The following is a 23201-nucleotide window of genomic DNA, read 5'->3' on the forward strand; positions in this document are numbered from 1 at the left end:
ATCCAGATCAGCTGTGTGCAAGGCAAATGCCCTACCTGCTGTACTGTCGCTTCATCCTTCAGCTCATGGTTTAAATTATCCAGAACTTTTGCATTAAAGTATGCTCATATTCTTCTTGGCTATCTTATAAATAAGCAGAGAAGGCTGGAGAGATAGTACAGTGGGTTGGGCACTTGCCTTGCATATAGCTGACCTGGGTTCAATCTCCAACTCCCCAGACAATCCCCCAGACACCGCCAGGAGTCATCCCTGAGCACCAAGCAGGAGTAAGCCCTGAGCACCAATTTTGACCCAAAAACTAAAAAAAAAAAAATTGTAATAATAAGAAATTATAAAAAAATGTAAATAAATCTCATCAATCATGCCTTTAAAAGAAGTTGACTGATTTATTACATAACTTCTTTTTGTTGTTTTTTGAACAATAAATGTATGGTAGCGTTTTGTTAAAAGGTAAATTGAAGGCTGAAGATAGATAATATAAAAATTAAGGCACTTGCCTTGCACACAGCTAACAAAAATTCGATCCCAAACGCACATATGGTTCATTAAGCACTGCCGAGAATGATCCCTGAGCACAGAATCGGGAGTAAGTTCTCAGCATTGCTGAGTTTGGTCCACATCGAAACGAAACAGAAGGCAAACAGAAAAGATCCTTGGTGAAGACAAGTCTGTGTTCCACAGCAATCTCTTCTGGGCACAGCAGAGCCCTGATCCCTGGGCAGGCCCAGCTCACTCTGACCTTTCTCTCACCCAGCTGCCTCCTCTCATAGTCCTAGTACTTTGTTCTTCCCAGAGCCAGAAGGAGGCTGATGATCTAATGCCAAACATTTGCATTCCGATGCCCCCCAGCCCCCATCCAAAGTCCAGTCTCGAGGAAGGCATGAAAGTCACTATTCTGATCCTGTGTTAATAGTTTAACCTTTACTAGATTAATGACTTTGTGGTTAGGAGGTTGAAGGATCACATAAATCACATCATTTTAAAGTATTTTACCGATTTCTTCTGGTTTTAATAAAAATAAAATTTTAATCTGCTTCTTCTGGGAGAGTCACATTTTCCATCAAGATGATTTTTCTCCCTTGATGTATAGGAACATTTACTAGAACTACTGTGCTTTTGCTTGGGATGGAATGATCCCAGAGTCCTTTTTTATTGGAGTTGTGTATTCTCAGTGGGAAGAGGCAGACAAGAACCTCTCACCTGGACCTCCATTCCCCTCCCCATGGCCTCTCCTTCCTGCTGAGCAGTTCAGACCCCCCTCCCGCATCTCCCCTTTACAGTACTAGAATCCAGGTGGCTCAGGACATAGCTTTTTCACGTTTACTTTTTGGTGTGTTTTTTTTTCCCCAAAACTTTTTCGCCACCCATTTATTCTGGTAATCTCAAATACTATTATAAAACTAAATCTGTTGTCCATGTAGTCCACCAGTTTTTAATATTTACCCACACTTGCTTTCTTGCTTATGAGTACTAATGATTTTTCTGAACCCTTAGATTTTACCAAGTACTTTTACCAAATACTTTAACCTTTACCAAATACGTCATTGTGTATCATCTAAAAATGACTTCTTGGGGCCGGAGAGACAGTACAGTGGGTAAAGCATTTGCCTTCCCTGACACAGCTTCAATCCCTGGCTACGTATATGACCCCCTGAATACTGCAAGGTGTGACCCCTGAGTACAGAGCCAGGAGTAAGCCCTGAGCACCACAGGATGTAACTCAAAACCCAAAAAAGATTTTAAAAAAATTAAAAAACAAAAATGATTTCTTTCTCAGCATCACACATCATGATTTCTAAGAAACTTAACTTCTCAATAATCAATAATCACTTTAAAAGTTCTCCAGGTGGGGCCAGAGAGATAATAAAGCAGATAGGGATCAACTTGGGATTGATTCCCAGCATCAAATATGGAGTGATCCCTGAGTGCAGAGCCAGGAGTAAGCCCTGAGCTCTGCCACGTATGGCCCCCAAACCAAAACATTAAAAACAGAAAATAAAAGTTCTCCAGGATTCCAAGAACATCAGCTATTTTTCCTCCTACAAACCAAGCAAGGTTCACATGTTGCAAGTTTGAACTCTTTAATCTCCTAATCTGGGACAGGCTCCTAAATCCTCGTGTCTTTTGTTGACATTGTCCTACTCATATGGAACCAGTTCACGGTCATGAACCAATCCATCACTACAAGATCTTGGGTTATCCTCTTCTGGTGATTACTCCAAGGCTTTTCTCAGCAGACCGACCATTACACCACGGTTTCCAGCTACTACAGCCTAGAGAGGCATAGCTAACATTTGCAGGATGGCTTCAGTCACTGTGGCAACAGGCTGTAAGAAGAAGATGTGAGAGAATTGTTAGTGATCAATGGTTGAGTACAGTCAGCTGAGGCAAGAGATTTCCAGGCTCAATACCAACTTCAGACATTTTGTCCTAAGACTTGTGAAACTTAGTTCTTGAACTCAAAAGGCAGATTCTCCTGAATAATTTGTGTCAGCTTTTGTACTAATGGGTTTTTTGTAGTGTACTATGTTTCTTTCACATTTCAATTCTTTAAAAAGAACTTTTCATCTGCCTGAATAATGTCTGCTGTCTGTTGACATGACTACTATCTCTATGTCCATGAATGGACAATTTAGACTTGAATTTTTTCTTTAATTGCTCTGATGTGTGGGCAATTCTCTGGGGGCCTTTCCCTGTCATCAGCCAGTGATGTACTCTTGGCTCTCCAACACAAGTGTGCTTACCATGGTTCAGACATCATTTATAAAGCCCCGAGGATTCCATGAGAGAGGACACACATGTCATGTAGGTCCCATAAATCCAATTACACCAGTGAAAATACTGATTCCTCTGAGAGATGAGGTGGGTCACTGAATACCACATGGCCCACAGTGGCTGAGCTGGGGTTGACTCAAAGCCTGGCCACTGAGCCACTCTGAGGTACTGCTAAGGGGTGTTGTAGTAGCTCTGCTAAGTCTTGAAGACAGGTGCCGTCTACTGAAACACTGTTTCCACACAAAACTGTTGATCCCTTTGTAAGATTTACCCACAGCACAGTAATACAGTGAGAAGTCCACCTTAGCTAATCCCACACATCATCAAATATCCTAATTTGAGGTCAGGGTTAGTGCCTTGAAAGAGCCTCATGTTGACCAGTCACCAGGAGCTCAGATTCTGCTCTCTGCACTCATTTGCTTCACTTCCCAACGGAAACCTTTCAGCACCTTGGTGCCGAGTATAAAGTAGCTGAGAACAAGTTTTTATTCTCCAAAGTCCCTATGAGGAAACTACTATTAATTGCAATTATTTCCTGCAGCTAGGAGATGAGTTATGACAGCAACAAATAGACAAAAAAGTTAAGTAACAAACTTTTAAGTTTTTATTTTAGGTTTTCCTGGGTTTTGTTGTTGTCATGTTCTGCTGCTCTTTAGTCAGATAAATCCCCATCGACCTCATCACAATTTATAGCCAGGTAACACCACAGGGATGCATAGGAAGTGAGAACACCATCAGGGAGGGACAAAAATCAAACACCACTGAATCACAATACAAATAAAAACCTGAAATGAACTATAAATGAACCATAAATGAACCACAAATGATGTTTGTAATAATCATCGTAGCTTGTACTTTGATATTTAAAATATCTCTGAGTACTTGTTTGTGCTTTCAGATAATGCTCAATGTGACTGTTACTGTTACTGAACTACTATTTTTAAAAATATCTGAAAATGTTTGACCTCTCTCCTGTGGGACTGGAAAAAAAAGGAAGTTCTCAGCTTTTTATAGTATAAAGCCTCTAGAGATCTTTGGAGATTTAAAAACAAGTCTCTTAAAAATAAAACAATAAAATGTTCTTATCTCTATGTAAAAGAACTAGAAGGAAACAAAGAAATGATCATTAGCTGCTTTTTAAAATTCAGTTGAAAAAGCTTCTTACAATTTAATCATTCATAGCTTTAAAAATAAACATTTTGGGGATGAAGAGATAACACAGCAGCTAAGGCACTTGCCTTGCATTCAGCTGACCTAAGTTTGATCCCTATCACCACACTATGGTCCCCAGAGCCCTGCCATGAGTGAGCCCTGAGCACAAAGCCAGGAGTAGTCCCCGAGCACCACTGGGTGTGGCCCAAACCCCACCCCCAATAAAATAAACAAAAGGCAAGGAAATAGAGTCATCAGCTTCTGACCTAGCAATGGAGTAAAAGGGATGAAAAAGGTAGAGATGTAAGATAAGGAAGGGTACTTCCTACCATCTTGTGTTGGTGGATAACTGGTGATTAATGAGACTAGCCACCTTGCTTCTTTTGGAGTCTGACATTCTTGATAATCAAAAAGAAAACAAAATGTATTCCAACTCAATACATCTTTACAGTGTCTTATTTCCTTTTTTTCAGTTGAAAAAGGAAATATGCCTGAGCAGTCAAAAGAATCCCTTATTTAGCAATTGAACTCCCAAAGACCCCCAGAAAGAGATAATGTGGATCCTAAGATCTACATTTCTTAGGTATTATTTCAAAATATTAGTGTCATGGAGGCAGATGTGTAAAGAAATGAATCCTTGTCTCTCCATAACATCTAAAGACATGACCTAAAATTTTTCATTTAGATCCCAGCACTCCTCTGTGAATATACTCAAAGAGGGTCATCTGCTCTGGAACTGATCTAGATTACTGGGTCCTTTTCAGAGCCCACCCATCTTGGTCCTTTATAGACTAGCTGCAAACTTTTCCATCAGCATTGAAAAACAATTCCATCAAATCTTTAGCTTACTGGAAAACCCTGTTTACAATTCAACTTTCTCACATTAGTGTGTTAATTGATGCCGTCATCCACTCATTCATGCAATTGTTTATCGATCATCTTCTGTGTATGTGCTAAATATTATTTGGTGTTGCAAGCATACAGGTACATAACCCCTTACCTGCAGAAAAACCTGTTGAGGGAAAGGTTTGCAGGAATATTATGAGAATTCAAGACCCAATTGTTAAAGAAACTAAGGGAAGAGAAGATAGGAAAAATACTGGGCAGGAGAGGATTTTTCAAGGGCAAGTGCAGGGGGCGCAGAGCCATAGTACAGCAGACCAGGCTCGATCCCTGCTGCCCCATATGGTCCACTGAGCCCCACCAAGAGTGATCCCTGAGGGCAGGATCAGGAGTAAGCCCTGAGCACCCCCAGGGTGTGTGCCCCCCTTCAAAAAAAGGCAAGTGGAGTTTGCTGCCTCAATTTGGAGGACTAAGGTTTGGATTGCAGAAAAGAACATGTATTAAAGATGGCAGGGCAGGGGCTGGAGTGATAGTACAGCAGGTAGGGCATTTGCTTGCATGTGACTGACCCAGGTTCGAATCCCAACATCCCATATGATCTCCTAAGCACCACCAGGAGTAATTCTTGAGTGAATGAGCCAGGAGTAGCCCCTGTGCATCGCCAGGTGTGACCCAAAAAGAAAAAAAAAGATGTCAGGGAGGTTCCCCTTTTGACCTCTTCAGAAATAAAGATGACTAGAGTGGGGCACAAGACATTGTACAGAAATGAGGCACTTGTCTTGCACATGGATGACCTGTGTTTATTCCCCAGTATTGCACAGGGTTGGTCCCTAAGCACAGAACCAGGAATAAGTACTGAACACAGCCAGGTGGCCCAAAAACAAAAGCAAAAAAAATTTTGGCTAGAGCCAAGGTGTGGGATTGGGTCAGAGAGACTCTGAGCAGAAGGACACAGTCCTGAGGGTGCAGCGGGCTGTACTCAGGGCTTCTCCCTTGGGAACCTGGGGAGCCCCTGCAGGATCGGTGGTGGGGTCACATGATGCAACTCACATCTGATTTACTCACCTCCTCAGAGAACAAGAGATTTAACTTACCACGTCCTCAGTGATTATTTAATTTTTCAGGTAGTGAAAGTGACTAACCGAAATAGAGAACTCATGACTGAATAATGATTAGTTTATTTCTGCTTTACATGTTTCGGTTGACTAATGTCAGGTTCATGAGGCTTTCAGTACATATTTGTTGAGTGAATATGAGAAGGAAGAATTAAATCTTGTATAGGAAGGTAGTTTATATAGTGACCATGTATCTGACACTTATTTTTGTATTGCTTTGTTTTGGGTGGGAGTGCACCCAGCTGTGCTCAGGGCTTACTCCTGGCTCTGTGTTCAAGGAGCATTCCTGGTGGAGACCGGGGGACCATATAGGGTGCCAGGGAGAGAACCTGGGTTGACCACATACAGGGTGAGCACCTTACCACTGTACAATCTGGTCCTGTATGCATCTGACATTAAGTATAAACTATACCAGCTTTATCTATGCATCGGGTCATCTTGAGAAGGAACATTTAATCTTGAGAAGGTACATTTAATCTATCACTGGCTGTGCCTTCCAGCTTGGTCTCGGAGCTGTGGTTCAGCCAGTCTTCGCTATTCAGTTCCTGGTTCCTTGTGTCAGGCAGGTCTTTGTTCCAGCAGGCTCCCTGACTACCATTTCTGTCTATAGTCATGTCTCAGTTCACCTTAAAAACCCTCCTGCTCACTTTGCTAGAGTGTGCCACTTACCAGAGGCAAGTATGTGAGACCTTTGGTTGTCTGTTTTTGTATATTCCTACTCAGCTTTGCACTATTGAAATTCAAGTGTTACTTCAGCTCTGGAATCAGGTCTGTCTACATACTAGTAGTATTTGATGGGGCAAGTAGGTATGATGGGAATTGCAGGGGGAAAATACCCAAGATAGTCTTTGTTAGTGGTCTCTTACTATGGCAGTCCTTTTTAGATGCTTACTTTCAGTGCATTTTAATAGTGACTTATTGGCTATTCACTACCGTCAGACAGTGATACATTCATGCATGACACTATCTGATTCTTTTTGTTTTATTTTGTTTTCACTTTGTTTTTAGTTTGGGGCCACCCTTGGCAATATTCAGGGCTTACTTCTGTCTCATTGCTCAAGGATCATTCCTGATGGTGCTCGGGGGACCATATTTGGTGCCCGGGATCAACCAGGTTTGCTGCATGCAAGGTGAATGCCTTACCTGCTTGTTGCATGAAATGATCAATCAATCGGTCAGAGGCACAGAAATAAAACACGTGAGAGGAATGTAGAGAGCACCAAGGGCCAAGGCTCGTTCTGGCTCGAGGCAAAGAGCGACTGCCAGAGGCCACCTTTTATTCTGTTTTTCATCAGTTCTATCCTAATGGCTTTATCACAGAGAAAGACTCACTAACGAGGGTACAAACAGTTATAGGATAAGCATTTGTCAGAAGAACATCAGGGTATACATTGTCTTGTCAAAGCTATGTTGTTATGATTAAAAGCGTCAGAGGAAGATATAAGGAGCTGGATACACAGGCTCTACAGATTACGTCCCCCATGTTCTTGTGGTTGGTTACACGTAGGCAAAGAGACGGCTCATACTGATACTTGAAGGTCAATCCAGATTAAGGTTGTGTAAGAGAGGGGGAAACTGCTGCCTTGTACTGCCAAGATAATGTATGACCAGGTAGTGTATGAGATCATGCTGTACTTCTCCAGGTCATCAGACTCATAAGTTTTTAGCTTGCCCACTTAGTCACAAGTGGGACCTCGGTTCTGCTTTCTGCTTGCAGGGCAGCATCCAGAGGATCGTCCTAATGTCCTGGCTTAGCACCAACACCTACTATACTATCTCTTGGCCCCCTTACCTGATTCTTTAAAAGCAAAACTGGCTGGGATGTTATGTTTATGTTGCTCAGTGGTAAACTACATGCCTCAAATGTTCCTGGGTTCAGTCCCCAGCAACACACACACACACACACACACACACACACACACACACACACACCAACTTAAGAATAAATATTCAGGGCCAGAAGATAGTACAGTGGTTATGGTATATGCCTAGCATACACTAAACCTGGGCTCAATTCCCAATACTACGTGGTCCCCCATTACTAAGGGCATCTCTGAAGGCCCCCAATACCACTGGGTGCCCAGGTATCCCCAGAACCTCAGGGCCCATGCAGCATTGCATCCTAGTGCCTTTGCTTTGAATTGATGGCCCAGTTGGGGCTGGAGCGATAGCGCAGCGGCTAGGGCATTTGCCTTGCACGCGGCCGACACAGCCGAATTGAGTTTGATCCCTTCACCCCTCTCGGAGAGCCCGGCAAGCTACTTAGAATATCTCGCTTGCACAGCAAAGACTGGAAAGCTACCCATGACATATTCGATCTGCCAAACACAGTAACAAGTCTCACAATGTTACTGGGCCCACTCAAGCAAATCGTTGAACAACAGGGGGACAGTGACAGACAGTGATGGCCCAGTTAGCTGAGAATTACCAGTAAGCCCCAGAGCACTGCTTATGAGGCGCAAAATAAATGAATGAATTCCTTAATTTTAAAAACTGCTAAACAAGGTTAAAGCAACTTAGATTGAAATAAGATATACAGGTAAAGCTCTATAGTAGAGTTCAGTAAGCATTTGTGCCAGAAATGAAGTTTTTAGGAAACATTTCTAGGGACCAGAGTGATAGTACAGTGGGTAGGGTACTTGTCTTGTAGATGGCTGACGTGGGTTTAATTCCCAGCAACCCAAATAGTTCCCTGAGCACCACCACGTGTGACCCAAAAAACCAAAAAAATTTAAAAATAAAGAAACATTTCTAAATGAAAACTTTTCCTCTAAGATCAGACATAAGACAAGGATGTCCACCGGTGGTGAGTACCACTATGTTTTCAACACAGTTTTGGAAGCCCTTGCCTTGGCAAATAGGTGAGAAAAAGAAATAAAATCGATTTAAACTGGAAAAGAAGAAATGAAACGATCTCTACTCGCAGGTAATAGGATAATATACAATGTCCCACCAGCTGGGATGGAACCAGGGCCTCACACATGCTGCCAGGTCTGTGCTCTACCACTTGAACAATGCCATAATAGTGATGCCGTCATCCCAGGAGCACACTTAGGAAGGTCCCTGAGACCCCCGACCCCCGAACACACACCCAGGGAAAGTGGGCTCACATGCTCACAGTTGTTAGGAGGAAGCAGACGTGCGTGGAATGTTTGGCTGAATGGTTTCAGGCATCCACGCCAGTCTGGGCACCTGTGCAGGCTTGTGGGTCCTCCTGTTTGCTGCTGCTCGTGCTCTCTTTGCGATGAACCACTTAGCAGCAGCCTCTTTGCCTGCACTTCAGAGTCGAGGACCTGTGTCTTTTGGCGGCTGAGTGTTTAACCTGACTGAAGCCCTGTGCTGTTTTCACCTATTCTAGAGACTCCTCCATTATTTGGCGCCAACACTGCCTGCTGTGTGAGGAACCTTTTCATGGTGCTGGGAGTAGCAGAAAGGGCACAGAGAAAAAGGAGATTTGGCTTCAGGCCTTTGGGTCATTCTCAGGGGAGGAGTTCACTAACCTGCAATGAGCCCCGGCCAATAGGTTCTTCATTCCCACACCTGTGTGAGAACGTAGCCACCCAGCACCCGGCTAGCAAGCTCCGGGCTAGTTCCCTCCAGCTGTGGTTGAAGGCGAGAGGGACTATAAGGAAGCACAGAGCCGTGTGCAAAGCTGGGAAACTGCTGCTGACCCAGCATCGTGCCAGCCAGGCCGCTGTGCCAACAAGCTTCAAGACAGAGTAGAAGGTCAACACAACAGTTTGGCTGCACAAAGTTTCAGCTTCTCTCTGGACATGTTCTGCTGTATCTCAGATATGATACAGTTGTATCAGCTCCCTAAGGTAGAATGTCCCTGCCAGATAGGGCTGGTGTCCCATTCCTTGCACTGGCTCGCTCTGTCCTAGTCAGGTAGTACCTGGATCTAGAACCTGGTGGAAAAAGTAACAACACAATAGGGAAAGAACTGCCATGATAACCCTTTAGTGACTTTACTGCAAACCATAGTACCCTAAAGAAAAGAAAGAGAGACAGCAAGAGAGAGAAAGAAGAAAAGTGTCTCCCCAGGCTGGGGGTGGGGTGGGGTGGCAGGAGGGAAACATGAGACATTGGTAGTAGAAAATGAACACTGGTGAAGGGACAGTTGTTGGAACATTGTTTGACTGAAACCTAATTATGAACAAGTTTGCAATTGTGTGTTTAACCGTGATTCAATTGAGAGAGAGATTGAGAGAGAGAGAGAGAAAGAGAGAGAGAGAGAGAGAGAGAGAGAGAGAGAGAGAGAGAGAGAACTGCCTGGAATCAAGCAAACTCTTGGATTTGCAATTGTGTGTTTAACCGTGATTCAATTGAGAGAGAGATTGAGAGAGAGAGAGAAAGAGAGAGAGATTGAGAGAGAGAGAGAAAGAGAGAGAGATTGAGAGAGAGAGAGAGAAAGAGAGAGAGAGACAGAGAGAGACAGAGAGAGAGAGAGAGAACTGCCTGGAATCAAGCAAATTCTTGGATTTGAAAACTGGCACTGCCATTGAAATTTAGTCCCTCAATAATGACTTGTGGGTTCCACCCACCACCCTGCAGTGCAGTCAAGATCCAGTAACAGGAAGTGTTTAGTATGTCACCCAGCACATAGTACCTGGAATTAATGAATTCTAGGATTTGGGATTTTATTTTATAAAAATTGGAGAGATGTAAAATGAGCAAAAGTTTGGTAAGCCCATTATGCCATCTCCTGTCATGGACTCTATGCTATTAACTCTTGTAGAAACTCATCCATTATTTAATTTAATGCTTTAAATGCTATGTAGCATTCAATCAGCTAATCTGTGGCTGAATAAATAGCAGTACTCCTACATTAAAATAAAATAAAATAAAATAAAAATTGTTGTGGTTTTAATACGAGCAAAAAATAATAAATGCTATGTAGCTATTTCTCTTCATGCCCCTTTTTTTTAATTGAAAAACCTTCTTTAATGATTTTGCATTCTGATTTTTTTCCAGTGATAAAATACTTTTCTACTGTAAATTTGTTGAAGTTGTGCTGAATTTTAGTATGTGTGCCCACACAGCAAAGCCTGGCAAGCTCCTCATGATATATTTGATATGCCAAACACAGTAACAACAAGTCTCACAATGGAGACTTTACTGGTGCCCGCTTTGAGCAAATCGATGAACAACGGGAGGACAGTGCTACAGTGCTATAATTTATATAAAATTAATTACTGCTGGACTCTGAACATAACTGAATATGTGGCAATGTATAATAAAATATTAAAAATATAGATATTTATAGATGTTTATTAGCGCAAAAACATATCTATGATCATTTATAAAATGACATTTTTACCTAACGATCAGCTGCATCCCAAATCTATCTAGATATTCATGGTTTCTGTCTCAATAGCTTTTCATACTCCAGAGAGCCTTAAAATCACCAAGAAAACTTACTCAATGCAGGTTTTAGGATAGAGTTTGATTTTGGAGACAGTAGATGGAGCTCAGGGATTAATATTTTTATAAGGATTCAGGTGATCCTGATATGGATAATTCTCCCTTTGTACCCACTGTAGTTGTATTTAATTCTCAAAGATTCTCCTACTTTTTCTAAAGTTTTCCTTATCTTCTATAGTCTATTGTTGCAGGTACTTCTGCTTTCACACCTTCTTGACCCTTGTGAATCCTTCTAACATGTAAAGCTTTTCTTGATCCTTCAAGAAAATCCAGTAGGGTTTTGTTATATTCCCTGGAGTTTGTGTAAAGTTCCCAGTGAGTTTCTGAATTGTATACTAAATTATTTGGAGTCCGAATTTAGTTTACTTTGTAGTGAAAAAGACTGAGTATTTTAAAACTCTTTAGCACACCTGGTATTAGCCAGAACTTTGGGAAATAAAGTTAGCCTTTTTGACCTTGATAGAAAAAAAAAATCTTCTTTTAATTACCGCTCCCTTGACTTTGAGGCTGTGAAAAGTAAACAGCTTGTGTATTTACTTTGGTTGAAGCCAGTGTTCATTGGTGAATGTGCTTAAAACCCTCCAAGAGAATATCAAAAGCATTGCTTGAATATCAAAGGCATTGTTGGTGATGGTGGTAGTTGATTTTTATTCTCAGACTTTGTGACATTGAAATATTTGTGGTAAGGTTCTTATCTTGTATTTCACTAGGGTCATTTGTGCTAACATTGAGTTATTCACCCAGGTATTTCCTCACATAGGTCTTATTTGGTTTATTTTTAACCAGATAATGCTGGCTAGCCATTTTAATTCAGGAATTCAGGATGTTGTTTTTCACTAGTCTTTATGCGACAGGCCATCTGTTACAAATACAATGATTGGTAAATTCTATGTTAAGATTATAGAGAACGTTTCCTTTGCCTCTGAAGGGATCGACTAGATCATGTCTATACAAATCTGTGTATTCTAGATTTAAAAAGCATTCATAGCTACAGAAAACAATTCCTCTAAGGAGCCACATTCTTTTTTGCTTGATTTGCAAATGTTAACTTGTAGAAGTGAAGCATAGGGGATGGGTAGTTTAGGTTAATAAAGTGATGCTGGCAGGAGATGGTCAGGTGAATTGTATTTATCCACATGGAAAACTAAGTCATTCTGGATCCAGACCCTGTTGTGAAATCATACAAACGAATATAAAATCCTACATCCTTAAGCTTTTTATGATCCTGTTTCTTGGGAAAAAATTAACTGTGACTTCTCTTATTATACTTCTACAACAGTATTTTATTCATACTTCTAAAATTTTATAGGTCACAGAATAAAAGGTAAAGGTAAAGGTAAAGGCCCTCCCGTTGATCGTCGATTTGCTCGAGCGGGCCCAGTAACGTCTCCATTGGAGACTTTGTTGTTACTGTGTCTGGCATATCGAATACGTCATGGGGAGCTTGCCAGGCTCTGCCGTGCAGGCGAGATACTCTTGGTAGCTTGCCGGGCTCTCCGAGAGGGGCGGAGGAATCGAACTCGGGTCGGCCAACATGGTCGGCCGCTTGTAAGGCGAACGCCCTACCGCTGTGCTATCGCTCCAGCCCAGGTCACAGAATAGTATAATTATATTTGCAAGTTGCTATTATCCACTGGATCAGGGATTCTCCAGCTATCAAGAGTCAGTTATTTGTACAGCCTCATCACCTGGTTAAATGCTGGCTACAATGGCACTAAATAAATGGGTGTGTATGAATGAAAGTTTTTGCCTCGAACAGGGGGCCTGAATCAAATAAATGGCATTTTATGGGTATTTTCTGAGAATTCTTGCAGCATCTAATTTTAACAACTGCAGGGATAATTGCTTTATAACTAAAGCAACTAGAAAAAAAATAAATCAAACCAAAAGTTAGTAAAAAGGAAACTTAAGAGGAAGGAAATCATAAAAATCAGTGTGGAACTAAATAAAATGAAAACCAAGAAAAAAATTAAAAAGGTCATGAAACTGAGAGCTGGTTTTCAAAAGATAACTAAAATCAGCCTGTTTCTTTTTTTGTTTTTATTTTTGTTTGGGGACCATATCCAGCGGTGCTTAGGGGTTTCTTCTGGCTTGGAGCTCAGGGATCACTCCTGGCAGTGCTTAGGGGATCATATGGAATGCCTGCTCAAATCTGGGTAGGCCCCTTGCAAAGCAAGCCCTTACCCACTGTACTATCTCTCTGGCCCCCATATCAGTCTATTTCAATCGGTCAACCATTAGCAAGGCTTATAAAAAGAGAGAAAGCTAATAAACAGAATTAGAAACAAAAAGAGAAATAACAACAGGTAACACAGAAATACAAAGAATTATAAATAATAGCTATTATGAGCAACTATATGCTAACAAATTTGATTAACTAGAAGCAGATACATTTTTAGTTAAATGTAATCTACCAAGATTGGAACAAGAAGAAATAGGAAAAGCTGAATATTGATCTCAAGTATGGACACTGAAACAAATGATGTCCCTAAAACAAAGGTTCCAGAAAAAATGGCTTTACCTGTGAATTTCACCAAAACTTAAAAGAAGAACTTAAACCTACTCTCCTCAAACTCTTTCAAAATAGATCAATGAAGAGATTATATTTCCAAATGTATATATTTAAAGCCAAAACTACTGTAATATGAAAACTAAATAAGGACAGGGCTAGAGCTATAGTACAGCAGGTAGGGTACTTTCCTTGCATGTATCTGATCCAGGTTCTATCCCCGACATCCCACGTGGGCCCCCAAGCTCCACCAGGAGTAATTCCTGAGTGCAGAGTCAGGAGTAATCCTTGAGTATCACCAGGGATTACTGGTGTGACCCCCAAAAAACAAACAAGCAGGGGAAAAAAAACTAACAAAATAAGATCATCACAAAAACAAAAAGTTACATACATATTAGTGATGAACATAGTTGTTAAAAAGTCTCAAGAAAACACTACAAATTAAATTAAATTCAACAATGCATAAAAAGGATCATAAGTCATATTTATATGGCTTTTTCCAGGTACACAAGGATGTTGAAATATATAAATCAATCAATGTATAACACTCTAAGTAAAAAGAAAAGACAAAAATCACATTTTTTTTGTTTGTTTGTTTTTTTGTTTTGATTTTGGTTTTGGTTTTGGTTTTGGTTTTTGACCAAACACAGTAACGCTCAGGTGTTAGTTCCTTCTGGCTGTGCACTCCTGGCAGCGCTGGAGAACTTATGGATGCTGGGGATCAAGGCCAGGTTGGCCGTGTGCAAGGCAAGTGCCCTGCCTACTATACTCCGGCCACAAATCACGTGATCTTTCTCAAAAGATGTTGAAAAGCATTTGATACAATACATTCATTTATGATTTTTAATAATAATTTGAGTAAAGATAATTTTTCAAAAACAAACTAAGTAAATTTCTTCCTCAATCTGAATAAATTGAGGATAGAAGGAACATATCTCAGCATAATCAATGTCATATTCTAAGCCCATGGCTAACATCAGAGTCTGTGTTGCAAAATTGAAATTTTTTTCTTTAAAATTATGAATGAGGGGCCAGCAGATAGAATACTTGCTTTGTAGGTAGAATACTTGCTTTATAGGTAGAATACTTGCTTTGCATGCAGCAGTTCTGGATTTGGTCCCTGAGCCCTGCCAGGAGGTGACTCCTAAGCACAGAGCCAGATGTCAGCCTTGAGCACTGCTGGGTGTGGTCCCAAAGTCAAAAATTAATTAACTTAATTAAGTGATGACTGAGATTAGTTTGTCTGTTTTCACCACTTATCTTTAGTTTAGTGTTAGAGGTTTTAGCCAATTAATTAGACAAAAATAATAATAATTTATTTCAGAGAAGAATTGAAACATTATTTGCAGGTGATACTATATATAACACACATATGTATGTATATACACATATATACATATATACATTATGCGTATATATAACAAAAACTCAATCCAAAAAATTATTGAAACAATGAGCACAGCAAAATGTCTGGTTATAAAATTAATATGCAAAAGCTGTTGTACTCAGTTATGCAGATAATGAAATGAGTAAATTAAATCCCATTTATAATTGCATTCAAAAATTAAAGGAATAAATGTAATAAATGAGGTTTTTCTTAAATAAAAAGTCTGTATAGGGGACCAGAGATATAGTTCAAAAACAACAGAAAGACTATATAACAAAAATTGCAGGACATAGAACAGGTGTCGGAGATGGAAAGACATTTCATATGCATTGATAGAATGAATATATAGTCCAGATGTCTGTTCTGCCAAGGTAATATTGCAACTTAATGCAACCCTAGTCAAAACGCCTGTGACATGAATACATATAATAGGAATAGGTATTAAACATACATATTACAATTTCTAATTTAAGGTGTTGCTATTCAAGGAACCAGATGGTTTTAGAATTGAAATTCTTTGTTTTACTGATTAAAAAGACAATCCTTTTAAGAGATGAGTCATTTTCCTTAGTGGAAGGAATACTGGAATTGAAGTAAAATAATAAAGGGTAGAATTCTTGTCTCTGGGCTGTCATAGTCTCTGTGATCATGAGCTCTGTGATTGTGAGCTTGATGCTATTTTCAAGGTTAGGTTTCTCATTTGACCATTTTTATTAAAAATCCATCTCAGGGACAAGGAGCTAGCTCAAGTGGTGGAGCATATTCCTATTCCTAGCATGTGCCAGGCCCTGAGTTTGATTCCCCAGCACCACGTACCCCCTGAGCAACACTGAGTATAGAGCTGTAAAAAAAAAAAAAAAAAAAAAAAAAAAAAACACTTCTGTCTCAGGCTGGAGACAGGGGTTAAGGTACTGGTCTTGAACTCTGCTCAACCCAGTTTGATCTCTGGTACTGCATAGGGTCCCTGGAGTACAGATAAGAATGATCCCCGAGCACAGAGCCAGGAATAGCCCTTGAGCACCAGCAGGTTGGTCTCCCTGAAACAAATACAACAAAATTCCATTCAGCAAGAAATGGCAAGGGATCAGCTGAGGTCATGTGAACCAGGTATCAGCTCTGCACCAAGCAAATCCTCAGTGACCTATACTCATGGACTTTGCCTAAATCACAGCATCTAAGGTGAAATTAGAAGTCCTTGGGCCGTTGGTAGCCTGGATTGAGGCTTCCTGTGCACACCAAGAATATTGTGTTACATAAGCATTTTAATACAAGATTCAAGCTTTTTTACTTGAAAAATGATCTCCTTTTTAAGTCAGAGGTTTTATTACTGATGCTTTTTAAAAAAAAAAAAACTTGTTTTAAATATTTCTTGCGCTTGAGTTCAGGGAGCCTCCCAGTCAACCATCAACTATAATTGAAGTTTGTAGAGGTCTCTGAATCGGCACGTTTGTTTTTATAAAGCATTAGAACTCACACTAAAATATATAGACATTTTGGAGAAAGTAAATCTTTGTAACCTTGTAAGTCTTCCACTTAAAAAATTTAAACTACTCTCTGAAATAATTAGTAACATGCCTGCACTCAGTGGCTAGGGTTTGTGCTGGCTAAGACTCTAAGCACAGAGGTGTTGTCTCCGGAAAACATTTAGGTTTGCAGGTGTTAGATGCAGCGTTGTTTCCACTTCTTATTCAGTTCATTTGTCACTTTATTTTTTTAAAATTTATTTATTGAATAACCGTGAGAACAGTCACAAAGCCTTTCAGTTCAACTCTCGGTCGGTCATACATGATCAAACACCCGTCCCTTCACCAGTGCACATTTTCCACCACCAAGAACCCCAGTATACCACCTCTCCTACCCACCCCCTGCCTGTGTGACAGATTTCCACTTTACTCTCTCTGTACGTTGATCACATTCAATATTACGACAAAAGACCCAACATTATTATTTGGAATTTTCCCCAATATTCAGACCTACCAAAAAGACATCATTAGATAATTTGTTTTCTATTGCTGATTATGAAGAGCACATGATGTCGTGTGGCCACAATAGTGGCCACACTAATTTGGATTTCTGATATTTTAGTATTAAACCTAGAGGGATTATTGCCCAAAGCCCCTGGGTTCCGAGATTGGTTTGTGTGCCTCTGGGATCGTGGTCGTTCAGAAGCCAGAGGAGGCGTTTGAGGGTGGCAACCCGGAGCATTGTCATGGCGGGGAGCAGGGCCGATTCCACCCCCCATTCCACGAGGCCCCTCGTGCCTCGTCAATGCAGTCTCATACCTGGCTGTTTCTTAGGCTCTAAAAGATGCAGGCCACGGTGCCACTGCCTCAAGGAGGGACAGGCGGAGGGACATCATTTGTCACTTTAAAAGACAACTTATTTTTTTTTCTCTCTCTCTCTCTCTTTTTCCCCCGTTTCTATAAAGGCAGAAACCTGTGGGTTCTTGTTGTGGGTCGGTTTCCAAAGGAACACAGAATTGGGATTCCAGAGTTCAAGTACGTGGCAAATATGCACGGAGATGAGGTATGTATATGACTTTAATATTTGAAATGTCACCAGAGAAACTTCTTCTGAGGTATCTTGAGCTCTGCTTAAATGCCAGTAAAGCAGCATCCATCAGAGCCTAGAATGGGAAAAGGTCTTCCTGTGAGGCCTTTGGAGAGAATTTAAGGAACCAGCTGCAATAACCGTAGTAGCTATAAGGATGTTTACCTGGTGCCCTGAGACTGTAACCTGAGTCTTATTTGTGTTTAGGAACAGTGTGTACCCAAACTCTCAACTGCCAGTCAGGTCCTTGAGTGTTTTCCTGCGTTGATTTTCCCACCTTCAGGGCAGTACCACAGGTGACCCAGCAGAAGAGTTAATTGGTATTTGAACACAAAATAAAAGAATCCAAATAGCTACTTAATCTTCTAGCTGACTTTATTTATTTTTAAAAGTTGTGTGTTTGAGGGCTAGACCTCGGGTTGTTCCTGGCTCTACACTCAGGAATCACTCCTGGCGGTGCTTGGGGGACCATATGGGATGGCAGATGAACCTGGGTTGCCACCCTACCCACCGTTCTATCCCTCGGACCCTTCTAACTGGCTTCTAAACTGCTTTTGTCACTTAATCTAATGTTTATGTTCCATAACATAAAACCTTAAAAGTCTTATTGTTTTCAGTCCTCAAGTTTAGAAAAATAGGAGTCTCTCTTGCCCACCATTCAGCTATTTTACATTCCTTAATAACTCCTTCGCTCTTTTCCAACTGAGCAGGAATAAGCAGCTTTTATTTTGCTTAATTATGTTTTCTGTTAACTTTTTACTTTGTATGCAAGATACACTTTCTCTGCTCCTTTCTTGCCAAGCATTTGAGGATGACTCACCTTACTTCCCCGAGAGTACATAGGTGCCATGTTATCTGTTCAGGGGCCAGAGAGATAGTACAGTGGGTGAGGCACTTGCCTTGCACTCAGGCAGCAGGGTAGCCAGTATTCATAGTCCCCCACACTCTGCCAGAAGTGATTCCTGAGTACAGAGCCAGAAGTAACCCTTGATCATCACTGGGTATGACCCAAAACCCAAAAAGAAAAGAAAAAAGAAGTCATTTTCTGCTCACCAAAACCCCGATACAGCTGAGCAATAAAGCAGAATGAAAAGACAGTTCCCAGCCATCACTGAAAAATAAATTTAATAGGAATGTGTGCATCATCCTGTACAATGCACTTAACTTTGAGGACCAGTAAGGTGCATACAAACTGCGGACTTGTTTAAACATTTCTGCCGCTGCCATAGTGTGTGGGTGCAAGCTCTGTGGGACTGAGTTTTCTGTCCTAAGCTTCCTACTTCCCAAATTTGGGCTTTCTGGGAAAGGATGCCCCCTCCTGGTTCCTGGAACCTGCCTTTCAAGGGACCTGCATACCTTATCTTGAAGGAGGATGCTGCTGTTAGGTGGAGTGTAGCCCTGCACGTCTCTGAGGGGAATCAGTAGGTCTTAATCAATGGTGGGAAGAAGGGCCCCACTGCCTTTCTTTCTTTCTTCCTTCCTTTCTTTCTTTCTTTCTTTCTTTCTTTCTTTCTGTCTGTCTGTCTGTCTTAATGACTCTGGTTAAAAGAATTCCCGTTGGGCTCGAGATGTTGTTCAATGGTAAAGCAGTGGGCCCAAGGGCTGGAGCGATAGCACAGAGGGCTGGAGCGATAGCACAGCGGGTAGGGCGTTCGCCTTACAAGCAGCCAACATGGCCGACCCGAGTTTGATTCCTCCGCCCCTCTCGGAGAGCCCGGCAAGCTACCGAGAGTATTCGATATGCCAGACACAGTAACAACAAAGTCTCCAATGGAGACGTTACTGAAAAAATATATATATCAAAAATCAATGGAGAACTCCACACTGCTGGGATCAGGCCAGAGTAGTTTTTACTGAAACAACTGGCCCTTGCACATAGCAGCCGCAACTTCCTTTCCCTGTTGCTCTCAGGTCTATGGATCCCCATTCATGGGAGTCCAGTTTAATAAGAGACATATGGGACTCATTGACTTCAGCTGTTTATTTACTGGATTCCTGGCATTTCAGAGGCTGCAGCTTGCTGCTTAGAAGTAAACCCCCAGAACGGCAGCTTCTAGAGATAAGCCAGCATCCCTGCCTCACTCAGCTTGTGCATGGGCTCATTCCTTCCATGAACTCTCCCAAAGGCCCAGCAGCTTGCTCTCCGGGTGTTAGTGTATTCTGCGGACTCAGAATAGAAGCCTTGGTGTGTTTGGGACATGGGACCTGAAGCCCTTTCACCCTGAAGTCTCCCAGCAGGTAGCTATGTCCAGGCGTCTCTGAGCCTAGGAGAGACTTTCACTATGAATTTGAGATCTTGTGTTTGTTTTGTTCCACGTGTCTCTAGGAGCTGGGGAGGGCAGCGGTTTGCATCCAGAATTGGAGGGGTCACTGAGTAAAGGGTTTGACCCCCTCCTTCTTCTCTCAGATCTTTTAGAACTGAGTCTTTCAAGAAACTAGTATTGAGGCCGGCAAGATAAAGCAGAGGGTAAGGTGCTCGCCTTAAATGCAGCTGCTTCAGCTGCAACCTTGGTTTGATCTTGGGCATAACAGAGTCCCCAAGCACCAGCAGGAGTAAGCCCCGAGCACCGCTCGCCCCAAAACAAGCCAACAAACATTTCTTCTCCCTCCTGGGTCCTCCCCTGACCTCACCTAGTGCCAGAAAATGACAGGGTCATCACCAGCAGCAGGGGACCTGATTCTGTCCATTAGACCTGCCTTTCCCCTCCATGATTTTCTTCCTTGTCCCTGTGCCATGTTTAGAATCAGGTCTTTTTTTGTAAGTTTATTTTTGTTTGGAGGCCACACCCCAAAGTACTCAGTGCTGTGAGGTCACTCCCCCCAGTGCTCAGGGACCAAGGGGGCCTCCCATATGCAAAGCAAGCACTTCAGCCAACCACCCCAAAATTACAATTTATTGTAATTAAGGTAAATGTCTTTACAATGGTACTTACATCCATGATCTTATACACAGCCGTCTGAACCACAGCTCTGATCCTAGAGTCTTTTTTAAATTAAAAAGCATGATTTTTAAAATTTTATAAAAGGAAAAAGGGTCAGAGAGATAGTACAGCATTTAAAGTGCCTGCCTTATAGACGGCCAACCTGGATTTGATCCCCAGCATCCCATATGGTCCCCCGAGCACCGCCAGGAGTAATTCCTGAGTGCAAAGCCAGGAGTAACCCCTAAGCACTACTTAGTGTGTTCCAAAACAACAAAAAAAATGCCAAACACCCAAACAAAACCATGTTAATACGCAACAAAATAGTGCAAATGGCATCTCAGCATGGTTCATTTGGCAGAAGTGTATACATACATGCAGATATCTGGAAGGATAAAATAATAGGGAATTAACTGTCTTCATTTTGGGATGGTCAGTGTGCTGTGTTCTCTCCTAAAATGCATATTTTTCCCTTTAAAATGCACACATGTAGATTTTGTAATAATGACAGATTATTATTCATTTTGGACTGGAGCAATAGCACAGAGGGTAGGGCATTTGCCTTGCAAGCGGCCAACATGGCCGACCTGAGTTCGATTCCTCCACCCCTCTCAGAGAGCCCGGCAAGCTGCTGAGAGTATCTCGCCTGCACGGCAAAGCCTGGCAAGCTACCTGGGACGTATTCGATATGCCAAACACAGTAACATTTGTCACAATGGAGACGTTACTGAGCCTGCTCGAGCAAATCGATGAACAACAGGAGGACAGTGATAGTGACAGTGATTCTTCATTTTACTTATAAGTTTTTTTGTTTATTTTGGGGCCTCACATAGCTGTCTGCAAGACATGGGTGTGTTTTGGTGTTTGAATGACACCTATCTTGGGGGCTAACCCCCAGTATAGGGCTCAAAGTACGTGGGATTCCAAGGCTCTGACATATGAAGCACACCCTCTACTCTATAAGTCACCTGTGTGGTACAGCAGTTTTAAGTCAGTTGTTTAATAAAGAGATAAAATATGGTCTGTGGAATGGCCTGTATTCTGGGCTTTTTGTTTCCTCCTTTGAGGTATCATTGAACATTTAGTGCCTTTATTGATTTCAGATTGAGTTAGATCTCAAAACTTATTGGTTAAGATGAGGCCTTTTGACTAATGACATCATAGGAATTGTGAAGATGGCTTATTTTGGCTGATGCTAAGACCTTAGGCTAGTTAGTGCAACTATACACAAGAATATAAAAATGAAAGTAGCATGGTCAACCTAAAATAGCCCATTTATTATAGGTATTATAATAAAAGAAGTAAAATTAAACCTACTCTCCTGTATAAATTTTATTACTCTGACAGCAAACGCCCCATCCAGGCTGTACTTATGGCAGCTCCTGACGCAAGGTGCTGACACACCTAAGTCTTGTTTTGAACTGTCAGGGGGACTGCTTGTATTCTGGGCTTTTTGTTTCCTCTGCCCCTGAGGGGGACTCTGGCAGGGGACACAAATGCAAGTGTGTGGGAGTGGGTTTCTTCAACCCCCACCCTCTTCTCCCCCACATTTCACTGCTGACTCTTTGGTGAACTGTTTGTTAGCGCTTCACTGAGAGTTAAGGCCGTGCCGGAACTGGGAAGCCAGGTTCCCCAGGCCTAAATGTAGATGCAGAAAAGCCCGGAGAATGGCTGGACTCTCTCCACTCACTGGGGTGCCTGACACCAATGCCAGCTTTCTCTAATCAGTAGGGTAAAGAAGGGATGGAGCAATAGCACAGCAGGTAGGGCGTTTGCCTTGCATGTGGCTGACCCAGGTTCTGTTCCTCCTTCCCTCTTGGAGAGCCCGGCAAGCTACCGAGAGTATCACGCCTGCACGGCAGAGCCTGGCAAGCTCCCCTGGCCTATTCGATATGCCAAACACAGTAACAACAAGTCTCACAATGGAGACGTTACTGGTGCTCCTTCGAGCAAATCGATGAACAACAGGAGGACAGTGCCACAGTGCTACAGGATAAAGAAATCTTAGGCTTGGTGGGACTGGAAAGATGGAATGCAGCAGGAGAGCACTCACCTTGCACCAGGCTGACCCTGGGTTTGATCCCTGATTTGATCCCCGCCATCCTATGTGCTCCCCCAAGCAATAGCCAGGAATGATCACTGAGCACAGAGCCAGGAGTAAGATCTGAGTACTGCTGAGTGTGGCTCCAAAACACACAAACAAGAAAGAATAAAGAGAGATGCTTCACTGTAGGCTGTTAAGACAAGTCTAGAAATGCTGAAGCAAGCATGATGCTGGGCTTTCAGAGTGGAGTGTTTTGGGCCAGAGAGACAAATCAATGGGCCGAGCACAAGTTTTTCATGTAGGAGGCCTGGCTTCAGTCTGCACCAGGAGAACTGAAGGGCCAGGAGTAGCCCTTGAGCACCGTCTGGTGTCTCCTTCCGCCTCCCTTGACAAATATAAAAATAAATAGTAAAGTTGGGTGTTGGGGCCCAACAGAGAGCTCAGAAGGCTGGAACCTTTCGTGCATGAGGCCCATGGCTCC

General features: G+C 42.0%; 1 protein-coding gene across 1 annotated transcript in view; it reads left to right on the top strand.

The window, feature by feature from the left end:
- Positions 1 to 23201, top strand: part of CPM (carboxypeptidase M) — an 86884-nt gene that overhangs the window by 39546 nt on the left and 24137 nt on the right. The window contains exon 3 of the mRNA XM_056130790.1: positions 17634 to 17731. Within this exon, the coding sequence (XP_055986765.1) occupies positions 17634 to 17731 (98 nt within the window). The remainder of the gene's footprint in view (positions 1 to 17633; positions 17732 to 23201) is intronic.

This window comes from Sorex fumeus, unplaced genomic scaffold (genome assembly GCF_029834395.1).
Source record: "Sorex fumeus unplaced genomic scaffold, SorFum_2.1 ptg000081l, whole genome shotgun sequence".
NCBI classification, from domain to species: Eukaryota; Metazoa; Chordata; class Mammalia; order Eulipotyphla; family Soricidae; genus Sorex; species Sorex fumeus.